Raw genomic sequence first — 17,565 nt, 5'->3', positions numbered from 1 at the left:
TCCCCTTTTTCCTTGGGGACTCGTACTTGCAATGTAGTCTCATAGGACTTATCCTCTGTAGACCATTCTACTAAGATACTCTAAATATCTAGTAGTTCTCGGCAGATTATCTTTCAGTTAAATTACCTTGGTAGACTTCCTCATCTAATAGCCCCCTTGGACTTCCCTTCGCTATATAGTCCTAATTAACATTCCCAGTCTTTAGTAAATTCTCGATAGGCTTTCTACCCAAGATAGTTTTCGACGGACTTCCTTCTTGAGAGAGTCTTTGATAGACTCCTCTTTTATTCTAACGACGTCTTTACACATGAATACATAAGACTAATGTTTGCATAATCGTCTCACTTTATTATAGCCAAAATTGTTTTAATCATCAAATGTTGGCGGACTCATACGAAGGATATCTATTTATCAATACTTGGAAAGAATTGCTCGTTTTCTCTTACATATACCCATGTTAAGATGCTTCCACTAGATCCACTTACCTTTGTATTTTGGCTATTCCTCTTATTACCACGTTTACTCGTGTTCTCAGACGAGCCACGATCATTTTGTCAAGCTACCCGTTGCACGAGTCATACAGTGATTTCTCTTTTTTGTGCCCTAACAAGCTTTTCTATTTACCATTCTGGCGGACTCCATTTTTTCCATACTTTATACCTGTTTGCCACTAGATCCTACCATAACAAACCATGGACTTTTAATTCCGAAGAATCAATAACCCCTTTCGAGGTGTCACCCCGAAAGACCAATAGATAAAGCTAGTAGATATTCATTCCATAATGCTGACATACACCTATTCTCCTATCACGCCAATTTTTCCTAACTTCGTCTACCCCGTCAAAGAAACTCTCTCAGTACTCTGTATTTTAAAAGCGTTTTTTTCACACACAAAACAATTCAGTTATTACTATAACATATAGCACACCATTTTTCAACATGTTAACATATAACACAACTTGCATTCAGAGAACATATCTCAATCATTCATTTATTTCCACATCATTATACATGCATAGCTTACTCATTCATCACACTAGATACAACCAAAGAATTTTAGACAAAACTCATAACAGACGCACGAGCAAATATTCCAGCATAATTATTGTAACGCCCGTAACCCGTATCCATCACCGGATTAGGGTTATAGAGTATTACCGATAAAATCATAACAAATAACGACCTTTAGAAACAAGTAATCAATTTCAATAATAACATTTAAACTACTATTTGTTCATGGCATAAACATGGTTACGAACCTTAATTCAAGCTTACAAGGTCATAAGAATAGGTTAGGAACATCTAGGGACTAATTTGAAACAAATCAAAAAACTTAGAAAAAAATTGAAAAACAGGGGTCACACGGCCGAGTTGCATAACGTATGCTAGACCGTGTGTGCATTTGAAGTTTGGTCACATGTGATACGCCCCAGCCTCGTTGAATATTCCGAGTCGTAAAGTTGCGCGATCGTTAAAACAAAGAAGAATCGTTTGAGTTAAATAAAGTTGGATATTAGGCTAAATGTGGTTTAAGGGTGTCAAGGATAGGCTTAAGAATAAGATGGCTAATCGAATCATTAAGGCTTGGTTGTAAAAAAAAACTCAGTAATTAGAATTGAAATGGTAACTTAAGAACAAGATTGAACCAACACTTCAATTGAAGGTTGACCCGAAACTTAGAGGTTCTAAAGTTGTTTATGAGATCGAATTTGGAAACCTCGACCCACTATCTAAGTAGATAGGAACCTTGGTATAATTTGGAATGAACCCCACATGAAATCATGATAAGTTCGGTTGAACAAAAATAGGTTGACGCCACTAACTAGTTAGATAAGTCAACAAAGTTTTTGGACGAAATTCAAGAGAAGAATTCTCTCAACAATTTGACAGCAATTCATTAAGGTTCAAAATTTTTTTACAAAATGAAATTTTCAACTATTTATAAGCAAAGACTAAGCTAGCCGAATAGCCGCATGCATTCTTAAAAACTAAGCAAATGAATTTATTTAATTAGGCTAACAACATTCAGCTGAATGTGAGCTTGAATGGACAGCTTCTAGAATGAACAATGGACTTGGAAGCTGAGAAAGGTGCATGTCAACAGCTTGATTCGCTTAATGGACTTAAATAAGCTCATTTATATTGTAACTATTGCTGGAAAGTGACCAGCAATTAAGGAGTTACTGATCAGCCATTCTGTAGTGTGAAAACCTTGAACCGAACAGCCACAATGTGTGAACATTTGCCCAACAATGTGAAAAGAATAATTTCGGTTGAATGGGCATCTTGAGAGTATGAAATAACAGCTCCCTTGGTCGAATGGTCACCTAGAAGACTTCAAACAGCAGCCAACTTTAATTCCCCAATCATGCATGTGTCGTCCCTTGCATGTATCTTCTTTTACTTCCTTCATGCGCCATGGATGTCCAAATAAGATTTGCCTACAGCAAATTCATTCAATAAATTAGATGCACTTTAGACACATTAAATTAGCAGCAAATAACACTAAATTCCTACACATTAAATTCGGCAGCCCCTTAGGACACAATTAAAACATGTTTGATTTTGGACAACATAAATTCGGCTTGACTTAGACATCATTAAAGCATGTAATAAAATTAGACACATTAATAAAATATAATAAAAACACATTTAACACAAAATTTAGTATGTCCAAATTTTATTAATTAAATTAGCTAATTAACTATTTAACTAATTCAGCAACTAAAGTGATTTATTCCAGCAAATTTAATGAAAATTAAAAGTGAGCTCCTTGAGCTAAGTTTGAGCTAATTGAGCTTGAAGGAGGTTGCATGGTTTGCTTGGTTCGATGTTCTCAAATTGTTCATCCACGCTATTGCCCCAAAATCCCGTTCACGAGAGTCGAAACTCCTTCCTTGAATCTTTTGGCCCGAGCTCAAGTTATTGGACCCGTTGGAAATTCCAAGGGTCCATTGGCAACTTTAGTTGGTTCCTTATCCATGGTCGTATCAACATGGTCGTGTTGTCAAGCCATGTAACTCTCTATGACCGTGTGGTTCAGGTCACACGGCCATATAACTCTCTATGACCGTGTGATTCATCTTGCAAATAAAATTTAAATGTCACATGGCTGTGTGCACAGCTCTGTGGGGCAGCCGTGTGTGGCACATGACCGTGTGATAGACCGTGTCACGAACTTACCTTGACAAAAACAATTGTAAAAACGAAGCCGACGACTAATTTGACACCTTAGTTTCTCTTCGATTCAAGTTCGGTTGATTCTTTTCTTGAGCTAAATAGTAATTTAACTCAATTAAACAATTCAAATAGCTTAAAACAACTAGTTCAAGCCTATAACCCTTTTTAATGTAAATTTACAAAATTACCCCTAACATTTTAACTTTTGTGCAACTTAGCCCCTAAATTTGAAACTCACAATTTAACTATAATCAGTGAAATACCATGTTAGCCGATTGTTCCTAAGGTTTGATACAGCTCATATTTTCATTATTTTACAATATTTTTCCTTAAAATTTACCATTTTCATAATTAAGTCCTTAAATATTAAAATCATAAAAAATCATTTAACAAAATATGTCTATTTAGCAACCAAGCTTAACAATCTACCATAAAACTTCAAAATACATCAAACTCATCCACGGCATAATCTATAAAATTTAATAGTTTTACAATTTTACCTCCAGGTTAACTAAATTAAGCTAATACGAACTCAAAAACGTAAAAATAACTAAGAACAAGTGAAAATTACTTACCATGCAAAGTGAAAACACCTAGCCGAACTAAGCTTCTACAATGGTGTTTTTTTCTCCCTTAAAATTTTCGTAGTGGCCTAAGAAGATGGCAACTTCCTTTTTTTTTGTTTTGTTTATTTTGTTTTAGATTTAATTATCATATTACAATTTCACCCTTAATTGTTTTAATTAACAAATATCAAAAATTAGTCCATAAATGTCTACTATATATATATATACATGGTATAACTACCATCTAAGTTCATTAATTGCCTTTTCATAACTAAGCGATACAATTAATTAATAGAAACTAACTTTTTCAACTTTTACGATTTAGTCCTTTTTACTTAATTAACTATCTAAACCTTAAAATTTCTTAACAAAAATTTAATACGATCCTATACTAACACGGTAAACATTAAATAAATAATAAAATATTAACTCATTTGTCAAAATCGTGGTCCCAAAACCACTGAAAATGGGTTGTTATAATCATCAACAACACCCAAAGTAAAGCACATAAACTCACCTGAATTCAATGTCCTCGTCAGCTTAACTTTTCCAAATGCTAGAGCCCCCACCGTTTTGGAAACTAAGTATGAGAACCAAATATACCAGTTAAACTGAAGGTACTCAAACCTTAAAAGCCCAGAATTCAATATCTTACAAGAACTTTTCAACGTTTTTGAAAATCCCTACTTCTATTTTCCCCAATTTTAAGAATACAGTGAGATGAAAAAGCTTACCAGCTCTCCAGGTTCTCTACTTTCCAGGCTTGAACCTCATGATCATTGGCCCATGCAATGTTTCCCCATCTTTTTTTTCTTCAGAGAAACCGAAGAAGATGATGCATAAGGAAAGAAAATGTAAACATAAATTGAGAAGAATTTTCCATCTGTTGAATAAGGCTTCTCACCCAAATATATAACTCGTCTTGCACGGCCACCAAGCCTCAATTAAGCTACCAATCAATAATCATTTTGTCTCCCCTATGAAACTAGTCGATTCCAACTCAATCGAACTAGAATTGAAACTTAACTAATTACCAACCAGTCACAAATTTTCTCAAGTTTTCCAGTAAACCCCACCAACTTACCATTTTATTCAATTAACTCCTAACTCTCCTCTAAAATCGGGACTTAGAGAAGACCAGGTGTGACATAGCTTTTTGCCTATTAATTATAAACTCATTTACTCACGAAGTTATTCCACTATAGTATCATGATTGAGCTCTCCCCAACGACATACCATTACTAAAGCAACTCGATTAGTGTTCATCAAATGACCTTATCATAAGTTTGCTACCCTCATAGGACATCCTTAATATGTTTGGGATAATATTCATTCTCCCAGTATGATCCTATTTTATCTCATGGTAACCATTACATCTTCTTTCATGAAGAGTCAATTACTATCAAATAGTAATCAAGTCACCCATTATAAAGAAAAATGACTCGTGGCCACATTTATTTTTCATTGACCATGTAATGCAAATGAGAGGATATCATTTACCCATGTACCGGGATATGAATTCTACTGTTTTGAATGACGTTACATACTACGAAAGTCATACACCCAACGCACCAGCTTTTGGTTCATTATCTATTCGAACTCAGGCTTTTACTTACATCAAAGTGTTTGAGTCACACAAACATTATCCATTATTCACTAAAGTTTTAGGTATGCCACACTATGAACATGACAAGTGAATAAATCTACAAACGGATTCAGGATCTGTTCTTCTTGGGTCCAGTCCGATGTTCTGTCAGTCCAGTTAGTCACATCTATGTATCTATCTTCTAGGAGTCATCCACTTCGATGCCCAAGACAAAACATCTCCCCAATTGGACTTAATAGATGACATATTAGTCTTTCAACCAATTTACTCATTTCTGATTAAACTAAGGACATGTTTAGTTTCATCTACTAATATAAGTTATTTTTTCGTATTACGATCCAACCACGTAATACCCGCTTAGTATTAGTTAAACATTAAACAACCCGTGAGCAACATTTTCTTCTATTTTTCTTTAAATGCAAAAACCATGTGAGGAAAATATACAAAGTATTAATATAATTTATGAATGATTTTATTAACCAATCTGTTCGAAAAAATTACAAGTGTACTTAGACAAAAATACTACACCTAAGGCACTAGATCCAACAGGATTCTTGTTGACGGCTGATCTTGCCACACCGAAATAAAAATAATTTCTAAGCATTCATACTAAATTTATTGTTTCCTACCATTGATCATCAAGAATCTCTTTAAAGGGTCTTCGATATTGACCTGAATACCAAAACGAGCATACTTCCTACTAGATTCAAAGCTAGTGGATTTGTCAACGCATGGTGAGAAAACAACCATTAATAAACCAAGGTTCCTTTTTAACTACTGTTTTATAGTCTTTAGAACACGATAATTTGACCATAAAATAACCATACCCTAAATCTATAAGTTGAAGAGCTCTAGATAGTTTCCAAATCTGATTAATCTTGAACAATATATATTAATATCTTAGGGTTTTCTAAAATACTTTAATTACAAGTGTTCTATCCCACCTTAGTAGAATGCGTTGTTTTTCGTCTTCGGAAAAAAGAAGAAGAAGATAAAATTGTTACCTTCCTCATCCACCTGATTCTCAAGGACTGGAAAGGAACCCTTAGCATCTTCTTCCTCCATATCTTTTGGTCCAAGATCCAGGAGACATTCATAATCCTTAAATTCTCTGTCGAGTAAGGTATATTATAAGATATAATGCTTCTAAACTCTCTAAAAAGGACACCGTTCGGTTTTTTAACCTTCTTTTTACTGCGAAGAAGCTCATCTTTTTCTTTGCTCGAAAAGGAAACACTATTTTCAGTCGCCAATTTTTATTGGAATATCCAATATTTACAATTTGATAATATAGGGTAAATGTTCCTATTTTGGATTCTTGAGATTTTTTAACAATTTCAATTGACTATAAAATGACAAAATGTTAATTGATTTACATAATTTGACTTGTTCTTCTTATTAATTTATTCTGCATACTTTTCTTCAATAGATTTACTTTTGATTTTTTATAGCAGTTTTGGATATGTCTTATTATCAACAAAACCAATGAAAAACAAAAGAAGTGTTCATAATCAAATATCTTTAACAAAAAAATTGAGAGATCATATTAAAGTTTTCATAGGCGATCTAAATAAAAGGGAAAAAGTTTAAGATTTTAAATAAAAATAAATTTAATAATTCTTAAATAAAGTATTTCTTTTATTAATATATATTAAAATTTACGCAGTTAGAAATGATTCGTATTAAAGACACTAGGGATATATATGAATTTATTTATTTTTTGTAACAAATAGGAGGGCACTAAAAGAAAATGTTCCTATATAATAAGAAGCAATAATATTTTGAGATCCCTGCACATCAGACACAAGCTGGTGCAACACTTCGGGTACAAAGGCTCCAAAAAGATGCAAGTCAGGTCAAGGACCTAGAGTCAACTTAGCCATAATATCTATAGTTTTGTTCGATGTGGAGCATGAACCACCATTGTTGGGAGTATGCCCAAAAACCAATCATATGATAATTTTAATAACATGTTTTTACCTAGATTATTAATAACGACATTGCCATTATTGTTTTCAGTATTTATTTATTTCTATGTTTAAATAAATTGTATAATAATAATGTCCAAAGAATGAAATGGTCATTCTTAAATATCCTTAATCAATTATTATTGTGGGTTTGGACAACAATAATACATTGAGACTAATATGTGCTTGATTGATGACAAGTGTTATAGATATGTGATATCAAATCAAGTCATAAGTATATGTTATAGATTAATATACTGGATTGACCCGTCATGAGAATGTTTCTTGGATTATTATGTAATAATCACAATAGTTTTCGTAGTGATAATTGTATGTGTGATCCTTAGACTTGAGAATATCACTGTTCCAACATTGTGAGTCGTATACTTTGACACAGTCAAACGTCTTTCATAAATGGTTGTACTACAAATACTGACGTTGGGTGTACCACAATCTATGCAGTGGGATGTGAATGATCAAGATAATATTTGTCTCTTCTACATGATGGGAGAAATATCCCAGGCCTCTTGAAGTGAGACTAAAAATGTATGGCCATGCTTAAATGGGTTGATATGAGATATCATACTTCTTTGTTTATATTAGTGTACTTGAGAATTAAGAAGCAAAAGATTGGGCTATACAAGTGTGATTATTCCATGGCTTGTGTTCAATTTAGATATAAAGGACAAAGGGATATACTACATAATATTATTATCACAAAAGACCATGTTGAACCATGACTTCCTGCAGCTTGGGTAGTACCGAGCATTACTAGATGTTACTAATTGTTTGTAACATTAGAATAGTTTCAATGTTATTGCCAGTGTTAGAGGATCATATAAGGTCACATCCTCTAGTTGAGATGATCAAAATTTAATAAAAGTTGGGATCATGTATAACATGTCATAATGTTCTAATAATTAAGTTAATTTGACAATGTTAAAATTAATCATAATATATATACATGATGCGCATATTGATAACTCTTGAAAAGACTTATATTTCATGCCTTTAGATATAGCTAATTGCCTATATTTAGGTATATTTAGTTCCATTTTAGGATATTCCATTAGTATTTTTCTTTTTTAGCATTACATTAGGAGCTTGGACTGTACTTAAATGTTAGCTATCTTTAATTGCTTGTGGAAGGGTTCTGCGTGGTGGTGGATTGGAAGGTGCAGGATGAGGAACAAAAAGTAAAGAAGTAAATGAGTGAAGGTTTGTCAGGGCAGAGGGTTAGATAGTTTGTCAACACGAATGTCGTGGTAATACCGAGAAGATGTTCAGTCAGCACTCAAAGCATACTGATCTTAGGCCCAATTGAACTTGTACCAGATATATCTACCTAAAAAAGAGGGAAAAAAATCATGGGTTGTTGGATTTACCCTATGGAAAACAATTATAAAAGCAAAAGGAGGAAACCTTGAAGGGGGCAGAAAAATAAACTTAGGCAAAAAAAATGGAGGGTGGCGGCTGAGTAGAGATGGAAAGAGGAAGACGAAGGCAGTCCCTCTCAACCACCACAGGACACTGCATCGCTAGAGTGTGGGCTGGATAAGTGGAAGCTATCTTCCCAAAGCTCTTCCGTTATTTCTTAATTACTCTTCATGAATTGATTTAATGGAAACGATGTTGAATGATACTTTGGATTTGAATTTTAATTGCAAACTCATAAGCTAGATCTCATAGGGTTAGGATTACTTGATGAAACTCTTATTTTCTTTAATGACTGAAGTGTAGATTTGCTTTAATACACTGTTTCATTCAATGGTTTTTTATTTATTTATAAAATTACATGTTTTCAAACTCTAGACATAGATGGATGTACAACATGTTCATTAAATTAATCTAAGTATGACAAGGTTAGGTTAATGAGATTGAGATTGAATGATATGAGCGACTGTTCGACATAACACTTGTAGCAGCCTCTAGACATGGAGCCGCATTCATATAGAAAGAAAAAAAACATTGCAAGGTACCGTGCTAAAGGCCTATAGACATATATCGCTTAAGGCAAGGTAGCTTGAGGTCTTGTTCTCGAAAGAAGCAGACCATTTTAGAACTCTTCTGAGCAGTAGGTTCAGTATGGTTTTGTCGAGGCATTACTGTTAGTAAGGGCAGATTCTTAGTAATCCCGACATTTCAAATCAACATCGTAGACCCTCTATCATTTGCCGTAGTATCTTTTCCATAACATCTTTTTAGTTGTTTACTTGTTTGTTTGCATATTATTCACGTGATTATTCTAGAATTTGTCATTGCATTCTTACTCTTGTCTGGTCGTGTTAAAACATTTTTCATTATTGCATGCATTATTATTCCTTCTAATTGTCGTTGCATTCTTATCATTAATTTTGTCATAACATTAATCATATCTCACTCTAATAACTTGACCAAATTATATCGTTCTAATCCCTATGGAGACGATCTCACTTATCACTTTATTACTTGATTCGATGTGTATACTTGCAGAATTCGCATACCATTTCACACGCGACACATATATATAGAGGATTAAATTAAAATAATATGAAAATATGTTTCATGTATTTTTATTCATAAATTTGTCTTTTCAAATTTATTAAATATTGTATTTAATAAAATTTGATTTAAATTAAATTGATATCTCCTTAAGTAAAGGAGAAAAACACGTTTTAAAGATAAAATCTTAAAATTCCATTTAGTGTTTGATTGTTATTCAAAACAGTTTTGAATGAATAAAAAAAATCTTATTTTCATTTTCTTACCCGAAAATACTATATTTTGACTAGAAGCAAAAAGGAAAAACTTGTTTTCTTTTTTCTCTCGAAAGTGTTTTGAGAGATTTTTCTAATCAGTTATCATCCGAGTGGATTACATAAAGGTCAGGACTTTTGCATTGTGGTTTACGACATAGATTGAGGAATCAAACGTCAGACCAGTGCAACTTTCAAATCATCAAAGATATATTTTTGTCCTTTCTCAGCCTGAGTCCATTCCACATACATGGATCCCTGGATTGTGGTTGTTGGAATATTTTTCTATTGCACCAAGGGGTGTACCAATGATCCAAAACCATGACATTTCATTTTCTCTTACACAAAACATGCATCTCCCTAATAAGAGCAGAATGAAAGAATCCGTCCCACCCATGGTTAACCAATTTGACAGCTTCAGTGCTATCACTTTCTACAATAATCTCGATGTGCTCCAATGATGATCTGAAACCAACTGACTCGACTTACTCAATGTGCCATTTGTGCTGAAAGAAACAACAACGCTATTTACAAGATCATTGTAAGCCATACATAAGCTTCACCGTGACACTTTTTTAATGTCCAAGCCTTTATTTTGAAAAATGAACTAATTTCATTGCTTCCAAAAATAAAAACATGTTGTCACAAAACAACTCTCCCAAACAACTTCCTTCCTAGTAATACACCATTGATTGGTGATACCCCGTACCAAGCAAACATCAAAATTGACCTCAAAGAAATTGTTTCTTATCGTATTTGGAACTAGTTGGCTCCATGCATCTTTGTCCCCAACACAATCTCGCAAGCATGAAAGGTAGTTTCAGTATAGCAAGAACAAATCTGGTACGTATCAATGGTTAAAATACCTCTTCTACATCGCTTGCAATTAGTCAATAAGTGACTATGTGCTGCCAACCAAACAATTTGTCTCACAAGTTGAGGTCCATGGATTATCCAAATGCGCCTCCACTTGTCATCGATTGGACCCCAAGAATTACATACAATCTTAGTATAGGCAGCTGCCACCGGACACTTGGCATTGGTAATGTCACGCCACAAGCATAAATCCGGGTTAGCCCCTATGGAGGTAGGTGTCACGGTAGCAATTTTGATATTTATTTGATAATCAATATAATGTGTAAAACAATTCCATTCCTAACCATCTTCCAAAGTCACATAATCAACCACGAAGCTAGAAATTTGCATTTCCATAGGGATTACAAAATGATTCACCAAAAGCCTCATACTCGAGACCCAACTATCTTCCCAAAACAAAACAACTCTTCTATCCCTTACACTCCAATGAATACTTTCCTGTAGCACATCCAAACTTTAGACAAAGACCTCCACACAAAAGAGTGTGATGATCTGGTAATAGACATTAGACAACCGCCTTTAAGCTTATATTCACTTCTTAGCACTTGAAGTCATAAGGCATCTTTCTTAGTAATTAGTTGAAATTCAAACTTTAAAAAAAAAATTCGTTCTGGTCAACTAACTTCCTCAAACCTAATTAAATCAACTCAAATTAATCCTTAATTATATTCGTTTTCTCAAATAGGCATCTAAACTAATTTTTTCCTACATTAGTACTTCCGTTAATCAGTCAATCGTTAGTCAACCTTAAACAATAATGACGTGACCCAATCACCAATCAGCACATGTCAAAAAAAGTCACATAAGCAATCTATCTCATTGTTTGTATAAAATAATTCTAAAAAAAAATTAAAAAATGAAATTATTTTTTTGATTTTATAATTTTATATTAATATTAATTAAAAATAATATTTAAAAAATAAAAATATTTCCCCCACTCCCATCTCTCTTCTCTCTCCCTTACGTCTCTTCTCCCCCTTCTATTGTCCCTTTTCCCTCTGCTTGGGGTTTCATTGGATGTGGTTCCAACTTTCATAAAAAAACATGTCTTTGACATAATGGTATGAATCGAATGTTGTGGTATTGGACAATGATAATCTCCAAACATCCCTATGTAATTTAACAATCATGAATTCAACAAAAAATTCATAAAATTTCTTTATTTATCCTTTTTAGCTAATAATTAGCATTAAAATACAACACCATTTTTTTTAAAAATATACATTATTTAAAAGAAAATCCATTTCTCTATTTCTCTTTTTGAAGAACCAAACAAGAATTTAACAAAGGAAAATGTTTAAAAATAGTTGGAAATTTGAGTGTACCTAATGAACTATTGGTTTTGAGTTGGGATTGAAGAGAAAAGAGACCATACGAGTTGAATTGAGTCAAAGAGGATAGGAGTCGAAGATTTGAATTGTGTAAAATCATTCGATTTTCTAAAACCATAGAGAATTTGCTAGAATTCGAAAGGACTTGCATTTTATTGTAGTTTTGTCTCTATCTAATTAAGAGTTTTAGGGATTTTTTTCATAAAATGTGGGTTTCAACCATTGTTGATAGAAGCTTATAAGCTGAGGGGGAGGAGGCAGGGGAGAGAAAGAGGGATGGTAAGGGGTTTGCTTAAGTGGTTTTTTTTTACCATGTGTTGATTAGTGATTAGTTGACCAAGGTTGACTAATGGCTGACTAAAGGAGGTACTAATGCGAGAAAAAAATAGTTTAATTACTCCAATTGATAAAAAAAAAGGTATTTATTTGAGAAAATGGATACAATTTAGAGGAAATTTTTTATATTAAACCTTGATCTTAAGTGAATGATTTGTTTCAAAATTTCAACACGGTCAAAAATTTATTAATGTTTCAAATCAATTTTATTAAACAACTCCTACACCATAAATAAGAGTAAATTACTACGAGACACATCTTTAACCAACAATTCCTACTATTTGACATGGTCGTGGGTATGGCGTTGGAATAGGGAAAAGACATTTTTTTTATGGTGGGAGGTTTGTGATAGTAAAGCGGTGTCCAAGTTGTGACGTGAATGGATAGCTGCCTCCCAATGCTGCAAGTCGAGTCAAACAATGAGGTGTTTCTCCTTAATGTGTCCTCTCTCTTTTCTCCCTTCTCCCAAGTCTCAACCATACCTATTTTTCCTTCTTTCTCTTTTCTGATATGAACTTAGGATCAGTTGTGATGGAAGACTATGCATATTCGCCAAATTTAGATGAGACGTAATCCCTTCAATTCTAATTTTAACCAATCCACCATATTTCAACTTCCCAGATATAGACATGATTAAGTCAACTCTAACATGCATATCGCCTGCATAAACAACGTTTTTACGCCTCCATTCAAACAAATAGTAAAGGCCTACTACTCCAGAGTCGAGAGGATTTTTCTTATAGAACGCGACGAGGCGGCAAGCAAGATATAATTATCAAGCACAACAAGATTTCTTCTTTAATAAACAACAACAAAGTACATCATTAATGAATCTTCGGCTTCTAACTTTTTGAGTTTCATAAAATCCTAGATCCTTGTGTTTTTATCCCCTATTTACTTTATACTACACGAAAATACAAGTTGAACAAAAAAATATAATAAATAAGAAGGGAAAACATGTTCTAATTTTTTCAAAAATATTTATATATAAAAAATGAGATTACTATTATTAACCAGAGGATGAAGGACAATGACTAGGATGAGACCACGGCGGCACCGGAAAATCTGACTCACTTGCCTGAGTTCGATCAGACGGTTGCCTGAAAATGCTCATTTGTTGCTGCTCAGCAAAAAGCAGAGGAAAAGAAGCAGAGGAAGATGATGATGATGATGATGACCCAGAAGCCGCAAAAGAAGGCGGCAAAGATGGAAAAGACGACGACACCATTGGCTGCTGGATATTAGCGAACTGAGAATATTGAATCATTTGGTCTACCAAGCTTGTAGCTTGTTGCCCATGCAAATCACCAGAATTCTGTAGCAACTGAGAGTACTGCCAGTAGTCTCTCAGCATATCATTTGCAGAGCTCTGAAGAGGTAGGGAATCGTAATATGTTGGCATTGAAGTAGAACCAGAAGCTGGAAAATGCGTTGTTAGAGAACTAGAAACTGATGTTTGGGTAGCAGGAAAATTCTGCATTTGTTGAGGAACAAGCCTGACATTTTCCGGGAAATTTAACTTGGCCCTGTTTCCCCTGAATCTCAAGGCAGCTTCATCATATGCTCTTGCAGCAGCTTCTGCTGTATCAAACGTACCAAGCCAAACTCTTGCTGCCTTGTGCGGATCACGTATTTCTGCTGCCCATTTTCCCCACGGCCTTTGCCTAACGCCTCTATATCTCCTCCGCTCCGCGGTTTCTTCATAGGCTGCTGTTGATGTTTCTGTTGATGTAGTTGGTGGTGCAACAGTGCTTGCAGTTTCTTCAGCAACTATTAAAAATAATGGATTGAGAGAGTGTTAAATATAGGTTGATGATTGAGAGATTGTTGAATCCTTAATGAAGGTGGTGGTCATGCTGAATACTGATCAACTGTTTCATTGCAGCTTTGAGTTTACAAATGTTTGTCCAATCTCCAGAGTTAATTAATTGAAAGTTGAATACCACCAAGTTAAGAAGGGGCTTACCTAGGGGAGTTCGCAGAGGTCGGCCCTTAAAATGAAACTTTTTCCATTTAAGAATTTTTAAAAATTTTAAAATTTTAAATTAATAAAATAAAATTACACCTTATTAAAAAGTCATAAAAATTTTATTTAATTCTTTATAAATTATAAAGACATAAAATATTAAAATAACAAAATTACATTTTATTATCCAAAAATTATAATTTAATTCCAACCCTAAAAATTTTCTTTCTTTCCCTTGAAGTTAAAGGCAAATATAACTTGTTGAAGACATGCAATATTGTATTATAGTTTTAGTAAAATGAAAGTAATAAACACACGGTTATGCGATGAATGACAACTAAAATGGTTTTATTAAATTAGTGGTAATAGACTAATAGTAAGAAAGTAAAATATATGTATTGTATGTATGTATGCATGTGTATAATTATATATATAGGTTATGGTTATATGATCTATGTAAGAACATGTAAGGAAAGAAAAACAGGAACGATTGCCTATATTTTAACTAAATGGAAACGACAAAAGATAATGAAAATCAGTGTGCAAAAAAAGAGTAGTTGAAGAAATGGATGGAAAAAGTATGTACCCGTAGTTGCACCACATGATGAATCAGCAATGGAGCCTCTAAAACCAGCAAAATTTCTTTGAACCCTTGGTAAAGACTCAATGAATTGAGCAGTGACCTCTTCTTCACGCCCTCGTTTCTGACCAATCCAGAGACCAGAGCCGGAACCGGAACCGGAACCAGAACCAGAAGGGGAAGCAGAAGGTGAAGGTGAAGGTGGAGCAGCTGAGGCCGAGCCACTGTAGCCAAAACTAGATGAGGCCATGCCAGCTAAGTTAGCACCGTAAGCAGCAGCCCTTTGTCCGGAAACACCATGCGTCAGGCCAGACATCTGGGTTGCTTGTGCTCGGTTTCCATACTGCTGCATCATCATCGGTTGGTTCTGCTGGGATTGTATTTGATGGGAGTAGCCATCTTGTTGTTCTTCAGCACCGCCATATCCAGCAGGAGGAAACCTGACGTACTCACCTGACCCCCTTTGATGCGCCACCTTGTTGAGTAAGCACATCAACACCGATGTAATCTGTGGGGATTCCGGTTTTGGTTTTACTGAAAAAATAATAATAAAAATTCTATGAAGACTTACCCTGCTAAGAGGGGATTTTGCCGCAAAATTTGAAGGAGAGAAGACCCTTTGTATTGCAATTAAGGTGAAAGGATTTTACTATATGTCGATCCAAGGATTTTCTAGTGCTGAAGCTTTGATCAGTTTCAGCCGCCATTCAAATAGTACACACATTACTCCTCAAATTTACCACTTCATAAAACTACCACAAAACCCCCTACTATTCCTTTCGATTGCGTTTTAATTTTTCTATAAATAGATAAATTAGTCCTTATATGTTAAATTATTGAACAAAACAGTCCTTCCATGTTTGTTTTGGTGTTTCTATATAAGGTATAACAACAAATTTATCCCTTAACATTTACACTATTAAATTTGACCCTTACTCTTTTATTGAAAGCAAATTAGAATTTTTTAAAACTAATAAGATTAAAGGGTTAAAATGTCCTAGTAACAAATTTTTTAAAGAAATCAATTAAGCTCTTTTAAAATTATTAAAAGATCATAAAATTATAAACAAAATTTATAAATATAGTTAAAAAATTTAAAATTTAAAATTATAAACTTTTAAAAAAATTAACAATATTGACCCATTAAAATTGAAATTTTTAAAGAAAAAATTGGGATTAGATTTCAAAATCTTATAACCATTAGATCAAAAAATGGTTAAAATATGTGATAAGTCACTGTACTTTCAAAATTAGAATTTAGTCTATGTACTTCTATTTCATGAAATTTAGTCCTACTTTTAGATCTCAAAAGTCTAACAGTTAACATTGCTTCTTCTTTTTGTTAAATTTGTTGTTATAACATTTTTTGTAGTAATGTAATTAAAAGAATGAATTTGTAATTAACTTGCATTTAAAAATAATGTTAACAATTGGACAATAATTTTGAAATCGAAAAGTAAGAGCTAAATTCGTACAAAGACTAAATTTCTAATTTTTCGAGATGTACAAGAACTTATGGCACATTTTACTGAAAAAATCTATGGTACTTTTGAAATCTAATCCCAATTATTTTTAAAAGAATCAATTATTTTTAATAAAAAATTATAATTTTTTATGATTTCTAATAATTTTAAAAGATCAATTGATTTTTTTATTTGTTGTTAGGCCTTTTTGACCTTTTAGCCTCATTAATTTCAACATTTTCTAATTTATTTTCAATAAAAAAGTAAGGATAAAATTGAATAAATATGTAAAGTGGATTAATGTGCAAAGGTTGAGAGTTAAAATTATTATTATACCTTATATATAAACACCAAAACAAACATTTAATAGTGCAATTTCATCAGAGGATTGTTTTACACACTCGTCAACATATGTAGACTAATTTACTCAATTTTCCAACAAAAATTAAAATAGAATAAAAATATAATATAGGAAATTCTGGGATACGTCTATATATTCATCCCACCATTACCACCTTTATAGCATAAAAAAAGGTAAAATGACTATCTATTTTCTTTATTCATGTTTTTTTCTTCCTTTTCTGGAGCAATTCCTTTTTATTTGAGCTTTGATTGCCAGAAGAAAGAAAAGGTAGATAGTGTCTGGATAAAATGTTCACACCAGGAAATTGGACAGATATAATTGAGTGTTAATGGCAAAAATGCATACCAAGTCGGTTGAGGTTTGCTTTTTTGAGAGGAAAGAGAAAAATAAATAAATAAATAAAAACAGATGCAAAAGAATTCATGTTTAAATTGAGTTTCTCAATACCGACATAAAATATGTAAAAACTCTGTGGGACTTGGCAACTTGTTGCTATGGGATTAATTAATGATTAACACATAATTAGTGTAATGAATTTATCCTTTGTTTGAAATCCACGTAAAACTCGATTTCATTCAAAAAATCAAATAAATTT

General features: G+C 33.2%; 1 protein-coding gene and 1 long non-coding RNA gene across 4 annotated transcripts; both read right to left on the bottom strand.

The window, feature by feature from the left end:
• Nucleotides 1-1,844: 1,844 nt before the first annotated feature.
• LOC128041668 (uncharacterized) lies at nucleotides 1,845-4,966 on the bottom strand. Its single transcript, XR_008196619.1, has 3 exons — nucleotides 4,481-4,966; nucleotides 4,264-4,326; nucleotides 1,845-2,441 (listed from the first exon to the last, which is right to left on the bottom strand). It is a non-coding gene; the product is annotated as an uncharacterized LOC128041668 (long non-coding RNA).
• Nucleotides 4,967-13,366: 8,400 nt separating this feature from the next.
• LOC105774572 (ethylene-responsive transcription factor ABR1) lies at nucleotides 13,367-15,889 on the bottom strand. 3 transcript variants are annotated; one of them, XM_052632263.1, is made up of 3 exons: nucleotides 15,715-15,889; nucleotides 15,150-15,651; nucleotides 13,367-14,367 (listed from the first exon to the last, which is right to left on the bottom strand). In XM_052632263.1, the coding sequence occupies exons 2-3, from the start codon at nucleotides 15,634-15,636 to the stop codon at nucleotides 13,607-13,609; spliced, it is 1,248 nt and encodes a 415-aa protein (XP_052488223.1). In that variant the 5' UTR covers nucleotides 15,637-15,651; nucleotides 15,715-15,889; the 3' UTR covers nucleotides 13,367-13,606. The 3 variants fall into 3 exon arrangements, with proteins under 3 accessions (XP_052488223.1, XP_012452561.1, XP_012452560.1); XM_012597107.2 differs by having other exon boundaries at nucleotides 15,150-15,618; nucleotides 15,715-15,887; XM_012597106.2 differs by having other exon boundaries at nucleotides 15,150-15,888.
• Between the last annotated feature and the right edge of the window lie 1,676 nt (nucleotides 15,890-17,565).

The sequence above is a fragment of the Gossypium raimondii genome, chromosome 6 (assembly GCF_025698545.1).
Source record: "Gossypium raimondii isolate GPD5lz chromosome 6, ASM2569854v1, whole genome shotgun sequence".
Lineage (NCBI taxonomy): Eukaryota > Viridiplantae > Streptophyta > Magnoliopsida > Malvales > Malvaceae > Gossypium > Gossypium raimondii.
Note: the sequence above shows the minus strand (reverse complement) of the source record. Positions and strands in the feature narration are given on the sequence as shown.